The sequence below is a fragment of the Melospiza melodia genome, chromosome Z (assembly GCF_035770615.1).
Source record: "Melospiza melodia melodia isolate bMelMel2 chromosome Z, bMelMel2.pri, whole genome shotgun sequence".
NCBI classification, from domain to species: domain Eukaryota; kingdom Metazoa; phylum Chordata; class Aves; order Passeriformes; family Passerellidae; genus Melospiza; species Melospiza melodia.
Genome location: NC_086226.1, coordinates 330,769 through 345,249, shown reverse-complemented (window position 1 = coordinate 345,249; position 14,481 = coordinate 330,769). Strand labels below are relative to the sequence as shown.

Here is a 14,481-nt window from a genome sequence, read left to right as displayed (position 1 = left end):
TGAAAGGACTCCGCTCACAACTGCCGAGGAGGACGCTGCTGTGCCGCTCGCTCCCTTCGCACCCCTCCGCAGCCACGGCCCTCACGGCCCCTCACGGCCCCTCAGGACCCCTCACGGCCCCTCACGGGCTCTCAGGACCCCTCAGGGCCGGCCCCTCACGGGCTCTCAGGATCCCTCACAGCCCCTCACGGCCCCTCAGGACCCCTCACGGGCTCTCAGGATCTCTCACGGCCCCTCACGGCCCTTCACTGACCCCTCACGGCCCCTCAGGGCCCCTCACTGCCCCTCACGGCGTTCCCGCGCTCTGCACAGCGCCCCCTGGCAGACAGCGCCCCCTGGCGGATGGCGCCGCCCGCCCCTCACGGCGCGCGCCCCCCACGGAGCGCGCGCGCCCCCCAGCGCCCCCCTGCCTCCCTTTCCCGCCAATCAACTGCGCACACGAAGCGGCAGTCCCGGGATGCCCTCGGCAGTCGCCTGATCAAGACTCTCCGCGCCCGGGAGAGCGGCGCAGCCGTCCCGGTGCTTCTCGGGCGGGTGCGGCTCTTTCTGCCGAGCCGAGGGGTCTGAGCCTTCACCGATGGTCCCTCGGTACAGCCAGCCTCTCAGGCACCTCCAGGTGTGACAAGCAAGGGGCCTCGCCCTCAGGACCTTTCGCCGCGGTGTGTCTGGGAGTTATGGTTCACCTGGCGGCGGATGCTCCCTGTGCATCAGCAAGGCGGGAGAGAAAGGGGACTACAGATCCCAGAGAGCAGCGCGGGTGCCGCTGCCATCGCCGGCGCTGCGCGGGGCGCGGGCGGTGCGGGCCCGGAGCGCGGGAGCCGCGGCGGGGCCGCCATGGATCTGTTCGGGGACCTGCGGCGCATGAACAAGCGGCAGGTACCGGGCCCTCAGCCGCACCGGGAGCGGCCCTTCGCAAACGGCAGCTGACAGGGTCCTTCCCACCGCTGTCCCCCTGTGCTGCCCAGGAAAGGAACGGAAAATGAAGGAGTGTGGTTAAAGCGCCTCCGGTGCTGGAAGGGCTGGCGGGCAGCAGCATTTGGGGGCAGAAAGTCAAATCTGTGATTTTCTAGAGAAGAAGTTTCAGTATGACAGTTGCAGGAAATGATCTTTTGTCGTCCCCCGTCTCCTCCAGCCGCTCTTTTTAAACAAAAGTCGCTCTCAGAAGGGCAGCCTCTGCCTGTGCCCGGTGTCGCTCGCAGTGTCCCTCTGGGGCAGCTCCGCGCTGGGGAGGGAGGGAGGGAGGCAGGGCCGTGCGACCCAGCGGGCTCCCAGCGTTTGCCAGGTCGCGTCCCGGCATTGTGAGCCTTCCTCAGAGAGTGTCTGCGGCTGTCACTGACACTCAGGGGGGGATGAAGCCGAGACTAAGGCGCGCAGAGGATTCCAGCCTTATGCTGCAGCTTGGTGGATTCTGACACGGCAACCTGTGCTACCAGGCTTGTGTTGGAATGGGACTCTACCATAAAAGCCTAGAATTTGTGGTGCGCTTGAGTTAAAGTTCTATGTTGTTGTGCTTCTAAATACAATACAGGACCTTTAAAACCCAATTTTCTTGTTTCACACAGCTATATTACCAAGTCTTAAATTTTGCTATGATTGTGTCCTCTGCCCTCATGATCTGGAAAGGGCTGATCGTGGTGACTGGCAGTGAGAGCCCCATTGTTGTGGTGCTCAGGTGAGTCAATGGAAAGGCTTTCTGCTTCAAGTCCAGGTGTTGTTGTGCCTATTGTCTCCTCCCCCTTCCCCTTGGATGCAGTTGGAATTTGAAATGTCATCCATTCAAACACTCACTTTCTTCTGGCTGTGTTTGGGCTCTGGCAAAGGTCACAGTGTCAGTAGCCATGGCCCAGCTCCCAGTGAGGTTTGCAGGAGCAGTAAATGTGTGAGACCTTTTAAAACCCAGGTTCCTTCACTCAGTGGGTAAACCCCTGCAGATTGCTGTCTGGGATTTGGTTTCTGTTAAAGGTCAGTCTTACTGAATGGGTGAGGCTGCAGATCTCTGTTAAAATTGTGGGTTTATCTGTAAGAATTAAATGTTCTTTGATTTCCTGGTGCTTCTTTCATTTATGCCAACAAACTCTCTCTTTCTTGTTGTTTGCAGTGGCAGCATGGAGCCAGCTTTTCACAGGGGAGACCTGCTGTTCCTAACAAATTTCTATGATGACCCAATCAGAGCTGGTGAAATAGTTGTTTTTAAAGTTGAAGGCAGAGACATTCCAATAGTTCACAGAGTTATCAAAGTACATGAAAAGTAATGCAATTTGGTGTTTTTTTGTTTGTAAAGCTGCTTTCCTTGCCCATGGCTTTCGGTGTGGGTTTGTTTGTGGTTTAGTGTGTGAGAGAGGCTCGTGAGGATCAGCAGCGAGGCAAAGCTCAGTTGTAGGATGTGATCCACTTGTGTCCCCAGTTCTGTGTCACTCCTTGTGAGGGTCTGAGACCTTTCCCTCAGGGCTGGAGCAGGTGGAGCTGTGCCCAGGGGGAGTCCTGGCAGCAGGAATGTGCATGGGAGCAGAATGTGCTGCTGTGCTGCTGCTGGTGCAGTTGGGATTTTGGTTGGAAGAGCAGATTTTTCGTGGAAGGTGGAGATTCACAGTCGGGGTGCAGCCTGACGGTGTGTGAGCTTTGCTGACTGGAGTTTTCCAAGTTGGATTCAGGATACAAGAGGAGACCCTTGTTTTTCCTGTGTCCCTCGGCCGCACTGCCCGTGGCAGTTCCGGCTGAACAGCAGCAGGGAGAGGGCTTGGTGTGGCCGGGATTGCAGACCCCTGCCCTGCTCAACTGCTCCCTCCAAAGCACTTCCACGCTCCCTGCCCTGCACAGGGAAAAGCCAGGCTGCAGGTGGCAAGCCCTGACCTGTTTGCTCCATGAACTGAAGGTGTTCATTCCTTGAGTAAAATCTGTTCTTCCGTGCTTTTTAAAATTTCCAAGAACCGCCTGTTTAATTTTTTTTATTACCTAAATTGTCTTTATGACAAGTCCTCATTTCTTGAAATTAGTACTTAATGAACAAAATTAATTTGAACACTGTAAACTTCAGAACTTTATTTGAATTAGTGTTCTGTCGAAGATGCTGATAAACACACAGGGTTTTGCTGGGGAAGTTTAGTGCCTGGATGGACAATGTCCCTTCCGTGCCCATTGTGTAATTGCTTACATCAGTTGACAATCTAGGAGTGTTGTAAAAAATGTTTCTTGCTAATATCTGTTGATAGATAAAGTCAGCAAAGTCTGTAATGTTAATGATTTAATGGTGGTTGTTCAATAAGCAGGGCTGAGAGCAAACATTGTTATCTAATCTTGTAGTGCTTTTCATCCTCATTTACTTTGTAGATGTTAATTGAGATTTTTAAATTAAGTGCTATTTAGTTTATCACCTCATTGCCTTCTAGAGGAAATGGGAACATCAAATTTCTGACTAAAGGGGATAATAATGAAGTTGATGATAGAGGCTTGTACAAAGAAGGTCAGAACTGGTTAGAGAAGAAAGATGTTGTCGGAAGAGCAAGAGGGTAAGTAAAGCAAAATGTACTTTGTAATTAAAGAGAAAAATTAGCTCTTACATCCGTTCTGCTGTTGATACAAACCAGATCTGATATATTTTTGAAGTTTCTAAGATAGAATTGTAATTTAAAAGAAAACCTGGAAAAGTTGCTTCCTGTAGTCCTCAGACTCATGTGGAGGTGGAGTGTGGGGGGAAAAAGGGGGCATTTAACAAATAGCTCACCTGAGAATACAGTATTAACCAGCTTCTCCTTGTGATTGCTGGGAATTACTAAGAAATTGTTTTGGCATTCCACAGGAATTTTATGGAAGGCTTGGGCTTTTGACTTTGTCTCCTTCTCCTTCAGTTGAGCTGAAGTCTCTTCAGATTTTCTCAGATAACTTTGATTAAGGAAAAGTAATGAATTTTTTTACTTCCTATTCAGATCCACATTAGGCATAAATTATGGGATTGCACTGAAATATTCCAGAATGAGTAACATTAAAATACTTCCATGTAATGTTTGAGGGTTAATTTTACTTTCACCTGTTTTATCAATTACAGGTTTTTGCCCTACGTAGGAATGGTAACTATAATAATGAATGACTACCCAAAATTTAAGGTATGTATACTGACATTTTGAATGCTTGAATTGCTAAAATAACAAGTAGACACAACAAGAACCTTGCCTCTAAGCATACATGTTAATAAATTTGTGTCTGTGGTTTGGTACCTAACGTAGGATGAGCTGGGTTTCCTTGCTTACTGTTGGGCAGTAGAATTTGTTGTTTGTAAGGAGTTGGAAACATGTCATTTGTTAGAATGTTGTTAGTTAAGTGTATGCAGTTTTGATGCCTGGTTATGATGAATTTGATCACTTTAAAATCTTCCTGCAATTTGGTAGGACCAGAGCTCTGTAATTGTGCAAAGTGTGATGTGTGAGAGGGCACCTTGTGAACAGTTTGTGCTTTCAGAGCACAGCGGAGAGGAATTGTAACGAGTCTGTGTTCTGTGTTTCTTTGCAGTATGCTCTCCTGGCAGTGATGGGAGCATATGTACTGCTCAAGAGGGAATCCTAAACACGGGAACAAGGGGAAATTCACAGGGGGAGAAAACTAATATATTTCAGATGGTTTCATTTCTGTATACGGTTACAAAACTGTGCGAGCTTTTGTCTTGTCTAAATAAATGACACCTAATGAGTGAAGCTGTTGGCTGCTGGCTAATTAAAAATGATGTATTTACCACCCTCTGCAGACTGCTCTCAGCTAGCCTGGCACTGGTTTAGGGGGCTGGAGCAGCAGGGGCTCTCCTGCCTTGCCACAGTGGGTTTGACTGACTGGTGCTGCATCTGAACCCACTTTTGCCCTCCTGTTTGCCCTGGGGGTTATTTTTAATCTGTCAGTGCCCTCTTTTCTCCACATGACATGCTGTTTGCATCAGTGCTTGTAAGGACACAGAATCTCTGAACAGGTAGGAAGTTCCAGGAGTTTGGTCAGACTTATGCCTGAGTTTGCTGGTTGTGGCTGCCAAAAACAGCCAGGAGGGGTATTCCACTCTGCCTTGGTGCTGAGCAGTGGGGACTCAGAGCTTTCTCCGTGGATTTGAAACCTGCTCCTTCCCGGGGTGAGGACAAAAGCCCAGGTTGGCCTGGTTTTTAGAGGCCTGATTTTTAGGGACTGTGTGTGTTGCTAGCGCTCAGGCTGTTGACCATCTGCCTTTTGTGTTCTAGCTCTTCAACTAACCCAACAAAAAGGTTTTCTGGGGCTCTAATAACACTTGTAAATTACTGAATGAATAGCACAGTAGTACACTTCAGGGGTATTGCCAAGACGGGGAAACCAGAACTCTTGTGCCAGTTTGGAGAATGTATTATTCTCTCCTATCATATAACACCCAAATAGTGTTAAACGTAAAATTGATTTTTCATTTAAAAACTTACCTGATAACTGTCTTTTATGAAATTTGGTATTTTTCTCTTATCTTCAAATGTCAGTGTTGCACCTTCAACAAAGCAAACTTGTTTTCCTTGCTGGCTTTGTTTTTGTACCTTTGATAAGGAACAGCATGATGCTTTTTTCCTCTGGAGTTCTGTTTCTTCTGTAATCCCTTACCTCTGCAAAAATACTCTATACAATAATGACACCTTTTCTGTTGTAACAGCTCATGCTCAGCAGACAACTGCTGAATTTCTCCAAGTAATATTACTTCTTTTGTGTCCTACTAAGCGGTTTTCATGTCCAACTGTATTATAAAAATTACTTATTTTGTGTCAAATTATATAGAAATAAAATTGAGTATAATAAATGGCATGGCAGAATAATGTCGGGGTCGTTAATGCAGTCTTCCTGGAAGTGTATCATCCCAGTTAAGAAAAAATAATGTGTTTTTTGGAGACAGTGTATGTGGAATAAGATTTTTTTCTTTCTCTTGGTGTTGCTGAAATCCAGATTTATGCTGTCCACCTACCCCAATGCGAGCAGAGTCAGCTCTGACTTGGAGAGTGCAGTTGGACATTTTGCAGCTGGCCAATGTGACAGTGGGATCTAGCCACAGGAGTGGCTCAGAGCCGTGCCCGGGGGATCAGAGTGAGGGTCAGGAAGCATTTCCATTCTGAGAGGGTGCTCAGACCTGGAACAGTGGGAGAGGGTGGGTGCCCCAGGCTCAGCATTCCAGGAGCACTTGGACAGCGCCTTGAGCTTCGGGGCTGCCTGGAAGGGCTCAGACTGTCGGGCTGCATGGTCCCTGTAGGCTGCTCTGGTCCACAGGCATGTCCATAAATGCTTCGCATTTGAATTCTCCAATTATGGAACCCCTCCACTGCAGAAACCATAAACCCAAACTTGTGGCTGCCACAGCAGCCTGGCACAAGTTCAGTGTGCAGTGAGCAATCACTGGGCTTTAGCTTCAGCTGTCCTGGGCTTCCCAAAGTGCAGCACAAACAGTGTCAACTACCTTACACTGGGCCTTATTAAATTAATGTTATTATTTCATATTATTCAGCCTCTGTAAAGTTGCGGAGCTCTTTTCTGAGAAATGTCTTCAGTTCTTCGGGGAGCTGTTGCTGCACCGAGTCGATGGTGAGGTTATTTGCAGAGCACCTGCCCTGAGTGCAGGTTGGAAATGCTGGAGATTAGTCTATTCAGCATCTTCAACATTTACAGAGTATTCCTCGGTGATCGCGCCTGTTATTGCGTTGGAGGCAGGCTTCCACCAGTGTTTGTTCTGTGCACACATCCTGGCTGCGTGTAACGCCAGCACCCCTACAAAGACAATGATGAAAGAAAGGCACACCATCCTGATATTGTCCCTTTTTATAGCCAGCAAACACGCCTTGCTGATAGAACAATGATGCTTGTCTGAAATGTAAAGGAAGCGGATTAAAGTGTTATCGTGGTAATAGCATTTAAAAACCATGAATGTTTTCCTGCCATGAAGAAGCACAGCAACATCTTGCTTTGCCATGGGATATATGAAAAGGTGAAGGGTATTTTAAAACAGAGAGCTGTTCCTTGATATTTAAACACAAATTGATGTTATCAGGCTTCTTAAAGAGAAATACTGTTTTGAGTGAGTTGAGTCACTCACAGTTCATAACATCCTTTGGTTGTACCTGGTTCCTTTTCTGTTGTGGGGGGTCCAGAATAATATTTCCCTATACAATCAAGTTACTATTTTCCTTAGAAGGGTAATCAATTAAGAATTAGAATAAATCCTAATGAACAAGTAAATAAATAATAAAGGCAATAATAATAGTACATATACAGCGTATGAGAAAGGTTCATTTGTTTGCGTAGTATTTTCAGTACAAGAGATTTGGGACTGAGTAAGAATTCATGTTTGGTTGGCTTTGGTTTTGTTTTCTGAAAATGGACAATTTCCTGAATTTTTCAATTTCCTGCCTTAATTGCTCCAAACAATTAGAAGTTTCTCTGGATGGCAATATTTTATTTGATCAGCTGTCACTCAGCACAGAGCACATGTCGGTCGCTGTACTGCACAGTGCAACTTGAGGCGTGAGAATACTGTTGTGAATTAAGCAGGAATGCATAATTAATAACCAAAAGAAAAGAATGAATCACATTAATCAGTAAAAGAAGACTAAACAAACTGTGACTAAACAAGGGGACAATTTGGCTCAATACAGCAGGATACAGGATTTACTTCAGAAGGAATTGTACAAGAGTTTGCCTGGAAATTATGTAAATTCACATCCGTGTGTGTTTCCAGTAGGGATAGTTCAGTTCCAGTCGTGTGGGGCTAGCTGGAGGAGCTGGCAAGTTCCTTTCAGTCAGCTCTGCTCTCTGTGTATCCCAGTTCCTGACACAGTTCTCTAGACAGCAAAATCATCACATTACACGTGGCTTCATCCTGTCCCTGCTGTTCTCCTGGGTGACAAACAGCACATCAGGGCTTCATGTCTTATCGTTGCTCACCCACCTTCACTCCAGTGAAACCACTGTAAGTGTTCCACTTCAGGGCCTTTCCAGGGATGTACTGTCTCTGTCTTTTCCCTGCGCTGCCTCTTCAGGCTGGAATTCTTTTCATACATTTACTACAAAGCTGGCCAGTTCCAGGTGCCTCAAGGGCTTCAAAGTTTACAGGGTCCCTGTGCAGGGAAAGCAGAAAGTCCTGTAAATGCGCATCCACTTTACTGTCACTTGTGACAGGACACTTGGGTGAAACTGGGAGTTAAGACAAGCTCTTTGTTCCAGCGAGGGACAGGGAGGCCCTTTGCCCCAGGTGCGGCCGGACCGAAGCGCGCACGGCGCGGTCCCGCAGGGCGGCGGTGGCGTCGCCCCCTGCGGCTCCCGGGTGCGCTCTCCGAGGAGCTCCGGTGCCCCGAGGCGCCCGGGCCGCCCCCAGCGCCGGCGAGCGGAGCGGGGAGCGCGGACTGGCGGGACGCGCCCGTGTTGCGAAGGGAGGCGGGAGCGAGAGCGGCCCCCCGGGCCGGCACTGGCACCGGCACCGGCACCGCCTCGCTGTCCCCGGCACTGGGACCGCCTCGCTGCCCCCGGCACCGGCACCGCCTCGCTGTCCCCGGCACCGGCACCGCCTCGCTCCCCCCCCGGGCACCGGCACCGCCTCGCTCCCCCCGCGGCACCGGCACCGCCTCGCTCCCCCCGGCACCGGCACCGGCACCGCCTCGCTCCCCCCGCGGGCACCGGCACCGCCTCGCTCCCCCCGGCACCGGCACCGCCTCGCTCCCCCCCCGGGCACCGGCACCGCCTCGCTCCCCCCGCGGGCACCGGCACCGCCTCGCTCCCCCCGCGGGGCGGGAGCGGCCCCGTGAGGAGGCGCCAGGCGCGGCGCTCCGCTCGCCCGCGCGGGCCGGCCCCGGATAAATGGGGGGCGGCTCGGGCGGCGCCGCGGAGCCCTGGCGGAGCCGGAGCGCGGCGCGGCTCGGGCGGCACGGGCGGCACCGAGCGGGGCAGGATGCGCGGCGGGCGGCCCGCGGCGCTGCCGCTGCTGGCGCTGCTGGCGCTGCTGACGGCGCGGGGCGGAGCGGCGCCCCTGCAGCCCGGCGGGACCCCCGCGCTCACCAAGATCTACCCCCGCGGCAGCCACTGGGCTGTGGGTAAGTGCGGTTCAACTCCTGCAAAGGCACCGGAACGCGCGGTTCCCGCGTCCCGTGCCGAGGCAGGGTAAGTCTTAACCCTCAGCTTCTCCGTCCGCTCTTATTCCGGCGAATCTGACCAATAGCCTCTCTCTATCTCCAGACAAAGCGCTTGGTAATCGCTGCTCCTCTCTCAGCCACGTTTTCTCTGACCATGTAATTTGTATAAGAGACAGAAGAAATTAATAGTACCGTATGACATTGACAAAATCTTCACTCCCAGTAGTGCTACAACTATCTACCCCCTTCTCTTCCCTTCCCTTCCCTTCCCTTCCCTTCCCTTCCCTTCCCTTCCCTTCCCTTCCCTTCCCTTCCCTTCCCTTCCCTTCCCTTCCCTTCCCTTCCCTTCCCTTCCCTTCCCTTCCCTTCCCTTCCCTTCCCTTCCCTTCCCTTCCCTTCCCTTCCCTTCCCTCCCCTCCCCTCCCCTCCCCTTCCCTCAGTCAGTAGCGGGCCCACTGATGTTTGAACAATCAAATTTTTACCCGTTTTGGTTAATTTTGTGCTACTTTAATTGTTGTTACAGGACATTTAATGGGGAAAAAAAGCACTGGAGATTTTCCTTATGATTTTGAAGAAGAAAACAAGACACCATTTTCAGCATTACCTGAAAATATCAAGCAGCTGGAAGAGTATCTGCGGTGGGAAGAAATCTCAAAATACTTGCTAAGGCTGCTGGAAAGGAATGAAAATAAAAGTGGTCACTTTTCAAAGGGAGTGCTCCCCTGGTACACCAGGAACACCTGGGAGACAGATGACAATAGCAGTTGGAAACATGTAAGTAAGATAAAGCCTGTAAAGAAAATCCATGTGTTCAGGTTTTGGTTTAAAGAATCATATCAGCTTCCTCTGACTGGTGGATTGTTCAGAAAAGCAGCAGAAACACATCTCATGTATTAGACATTCAGTACAATAAGACTCTTCTCTTGATTGCAGATTGTCACTCACCGATTGTATTTTCAGTGACTTCATTTGCTAGTGGGCACAAACACGCATGCATTCGGCAGATTTTAGTGCCTGGGTTCCCTTCCAGCTGCTTGGTTGGGCCATTCTTTTCCTTTTTCTTTTTCTTTTTCTTTTTCTTTTTCTTTTTCTTTTTCTTTTTCTTTTTCTTTTTCTTTTTCTTTTTCTTTTTCTTTTTCTTTTTCTTTTTCTTTTTCTTTTTCTTTTTCTTTTTCTTTTTCTTTTTCTTTTTCTTTTTCTTTTTCTTTTTCTTTTTCTTTTTCTTTTTCTTTTCTTTCTTTTCTCACATTAGCGGCACATATTGCCCAGCAAAGCCAAGCTGGGGTGAAAGGCAAGTGTGAGGGCAGGAGGAAGCCCATCACACTGAGGATGTTCTGCCTTGAGCTAAGTAAAGCCACAGGGCTGCAGAATTGTTTTCTGGTCCCAGCATTGTCCCTGTTTCCTTTGCCTTTTCTCCAGCCCATGGGGCTGGCTATTGCTGTGGTCATTCCTGGGTTTGCTAAAGGAATCTGGGGTTACTGATAAGCTGCCCCTCCTCATCCCTGAAGCTGATGTGCTTCCTAGTGCTGTTGCACAAGACAACAAGGTTTTGGAACAGATTAATCCCTATTGTTTTGGGAAATCCTGTAAAATACACTGGGAAGGATAACAGTGAGGTTTTATAGGAAATCCTATAAAATACACTGGGAAGGATAACAGTGAGGTTTTACAGAAAGTAGTTGGGGTCTAATGTAAATCACAGGATCCACAAGAAAATTCCTTTCCTTATAATACCTCAGCCACAGTCATGGTGATAAAGCTTCAGAATTCTTTTGGGTGACCATGAAATGGAATAAAAAGATTAATACATCCTCTTAAAGATATCAATGGGAAGAATTTTTCCTTCCCGTATTCTACTGCAATATGATGTCATTAATATTCCTGGGCTAACTTCAGCCTTGTTTCCCTCCTGAAATCCTGGTGCAATCAAATCAGTGACTACTTAGGCTTTTATTTGAATGTGGGCAAAAATGCACCCTTTAAATTAAGCTATGATTTAAGTCTCTCACACAGCGATATGAATGCTGCCCACAGGTTTCTTTCTGGCTGTAGCTCTGTGATAGTGATGCATCATAGTAACTGGTTATTAATACTATCTAAAAGCAAAACTATTTATTCCATCTTTGGTTCTGCAGTGTGCAGCTTTGTAATCAAATTAAATGAACAAATTCCATTATTTAATGTAAAGAGGGAAATGTTCTGACTTCTAAAAGTATCTGTCAATAAATCCTGCTCGGAAGTTGCCTCCGATAAGTTGAATCATACCCATATGTGTGTACTTCCACCGTAAATTAACATCCACATTTCTGTGGTCAGACATCGGACATCCTTATGGAGTAATCAGGTTATTGCCTTAAGCGTCCAGATTTCTGCAAGGATTATTAGAAACCAGCTCATATTTTTCCTGTGACTAAGATAGAGGACAACTTGCAGAACCTCTGCAAGTTCATTTGGCCATAGAACCTTTGATGCCCATCATTCAACAGTTTCTTTGTCTCCACCCTGAAGTGAAATCTAATGAAAGGATCTGTAACTGTGCTTTCATGTTGTTGGACACGACCATCTGATGATACACAGCCTAGACAGGATATGATGTCCTGTTTTCCCCTTGGCTTCAAGAAAGCACCTGAAATTTAAGGTATTTCTGAGATCTTCCTTCTAGATGAAGAAAACATGAAGATCAAAAGGAATATGCTTTACTCTTTTGAGGGCCGCGATAGTTTCCTAAACATTTAAATAATTAAAATTATTTTTCATTTTAAAGTTATTTTGGACAAAAGAGGCCTTATTTATAAAGGTGGATCTCTGATATAGGGAATGGGACATTCCCTGTAGTGTGCATAGTGGTACAAACACGTAACTGGCCTTTGGGCCAGTTTTGTGTAGATTTGTCAGGCCATGAGGGGTTTCATGTGCACAGACTTTGGTTAGGTAACACATTGGGGTAAGGTGCTGCTGGACCCCAGCTGTGGAAGGTGTCCACGCACGGGAGAGGATTGCCAGCTACAGGAAGCTGAGGATGATGGCACAGCATGTCCAGAAAATTTGTCCTCGGCATGAAATACTTTTCCAGGCATATTTCATGTGAGTTTGGAACAGAAAAATTTTCTCAGAGGAACCAGATAGCAGATTTGCAGCAGGTTACTGTTCCCTGTGCAGTGGCCTGTTGGACTGAGACACTAAATGTGACCAAAGCAGGTAAATGATGAGCCCTGCTGCCAGCTTCTGGAATGTCTGTGCCAGGAGCACGTGCCCTCCGAGGGCTGCAGTTCCCCTGCGCTGACCATGAGAGATGCCAGCCGCGAGGAGCCTGCCCTGCCTGCAGCCCTGTGCTCCTCCTGCTGCACACGGCAAACGCTGCCCGTGCTGCAACAAACTGACTCCAACAACTTTGCTTCATGGATGCTTTCACATTTACCTGATTTAATGTAAAGCTTGAATTTTAAATTTAGGATCAGGAAGCCCCAAAGCTAGAAGTAAACACAGATGAGTACCTCAGGTAACTCACCTCAGGGTCTCTCTTATTAGCCCAAATCATCCAGTGCATCACCACTGATGCTCACACTGGGCTGCACATTTCTTAAGAATAAAAGAATTATTTCTAAAGGACTCACTCAGAGGAGGGAAATAGCTGTAACACACAAATAGTCAGAAAATGGAAGAGGTGAGCCCAATACTTCTTGGGGTTTGACTTAGGGTGGTGCACCTGTGTTATTTTATTTTCAGTAAATGCCTTGCCTGCTCTTTATTCTGTGAATAAATTACAGTTAATGTAGTTAAAGGGGAGGCAAATCTCTCCTGCAAGATGGACTAAGTGCAAAAGTAAGTTGGAAAATAAACTTTAAATTGTTTCTATTAGTTGGCTTTTTCACACTAATGAGACAGGATATAAATGAGATGGCACACAGAATTATCTGGGAGAATGACTTTCCTCCTACTTTGGCAGTTGGTTATTACACTAACCAAGACAAATGGGGTCTGTTTCAGAAAGATTATTAGGAATATGTTTGTTATGTGAATGCACAGAGCAGTTATCTATTAGGTTTATTAACTTATAGAAGGTTTATTATCTTAGTGAATTACTTTTTCCAGGACTGGTCTATAACTAATATATTTTCCTTTTTTTTAGATGATGGACTATCTGCTTCAAGTTGTGAATATGAAAGAGAGCACTCCAAGCTGAAAGAAGATCGCTAAATCATGAAGAAATTTAATACTTTCTGTAAGAGACTATATTTCACAAGCACTTGATTGTATCAGATAATCAACACGGTCACTTTTCTGTACACAAGAATTCCTTTGTGTAAAGTACTTAAATACACATATTCTTGTATGGTTCAGCAAGGACTAAATCCTCTACTTCATTTTCAAGGTTGCATTTTCTCATTTGAATGGCTTTGATATATATACATATATAATTGTTACGGAAGGGTCTTCCAATTAATTATGTGACTTACCTATCGAATCATTTCATCTCTTAGTTTGAAACTACATGACATTGCAGCATTCGCAATAAATAGTACCAAGAAAAAGACGAATTTTATTTGAGTTAAGCAGCTTTTATTTGAGTTAAGCAGCGAAATTCGCTGTGTAAAAGCCAGTAGCAAAGGCCACCGCCTTCCCCGGGCCAGCGCGCGTGTTGTACTTTGAGCCGCTCTGCCGGGAGCCCCCGTGCCCGGTGTGTGCCCGGGGGGTGACGCCGTGCCCGGTGTGTGCCCCGGCCCGCTGCGGCAGCTCCGCCGTGCCCGGTGTGTGCCCCGGCCCGCTGCGGCAGCTCCGCCGTGCCCGGTGTGTGCCCGGGAGGTGACGCCGTGCCCGGTGTGTGCCCCGGCCCGCTGCGGCAGCTCCGCCGTGCCCAGTGTGTTCCCGGGAGGTGACGCCGTGCCCGGTGTGTGCCCCGGCCCGCTGCGGCAGCTCCGCCGTGCCCGGGACGGAACCCGGCCCGGGACGGGCCCGACCGCCTGCTCCCGCCGCGTCCGCCAGAGGGCGCCCTCTGCCCGGCCGTGAGGGGAGCGCTCCGGGGAGCCCGAGACCGGCTGTGCCCCGGGACCGGCTAAGCCTGATGCCGGCCGAGCCCCGGCCGTGAGGGGAGCGCTCCGGTGAGCCTGATGCCGGCCGAGCCCCGGCCGTGAGGAGAACGCTCCGGTGAGCCTGAGACGGGCAGAGCCCCGGGACCGGCTGAGGCTCGGCCGTGAGGGGAGCCTGGGACCAGCTGAGGCTCGGCCATGAGGGGAGCGCTCCGGGGAGCCTGGGACCGGCTGTGCCCTGAGACCGGCTGAGCCCCGGCCATGAGGGGAGCGCTCCGGTGAGCCTGGGACCGGCTGTGCCCTGAGACCGGCTGAGCGCCGGCCGTGAGGGGAGCGCTCCGGTGAGCCCAAGACCGTCT

At 48.8% G+C, this 14,481-nt stretch overlaps 2 protein-coding genes across 3 annotated transcripts; both read left to right on the top strand.

Annotated features, from left to right (window-relative positions):
• The first annotated feature begins 779 nt into the window (after nt 1-779).
• On the top strand, nt 780-4,685 carry LOC134431845 (signal peptidase complex catalytic subunit SEC11C). 2 transcript variants are annotated; one of them, XM_063180062.1, is made up of 6 exons: nt 780-876; nt 1,563-1,672; nt 2,099-2,248; nt 3,387-3,506; nt 4,043-4,100; nt 4,504-4,685. In XM_063180062.1, the coding sequence occupies exons 1-6, from the start codon at nt 835-837 to the stop codon at nt 4,555-4,557; spliced, it is 534 nt and encodes a 177-aa protein (XP_063036132.1). In that variant the 5' UTR covers nt 780-834; the 3' UTR covers nt 4,558-4,685. The 2 variants fall into 2 exon arrangements, with proteins under 2 accessions (XP_063036132.1, XP_063036133.1); XM_063180063.1 differs by having other exon boundaries at nt 817-872.
• A 4,229-nt stretch (nt 4,686-8,914) lies between these two features.
• Nucleotides 8,915-13,435, top strand: LOC134431916 (gastrin-releasing peptide-like). The gene is made up of 3 exons (XM_063180203.1): nt 8,915-9,056; nt 9,619-9,869; nt 13,225-13,435. Exons 1-3 carry the CDS (start codon nt 8,915-8,917, stop codon nt 13,276-13,278), a joined length of 447 nt encoding a protein of 148 aa, XP_063036273.1. The 3' UTR covers nt 13,279-13,435.
• The last annotated feature ends 1,046 nt before the right edge of the window (nt 13,436-14,481 follow it).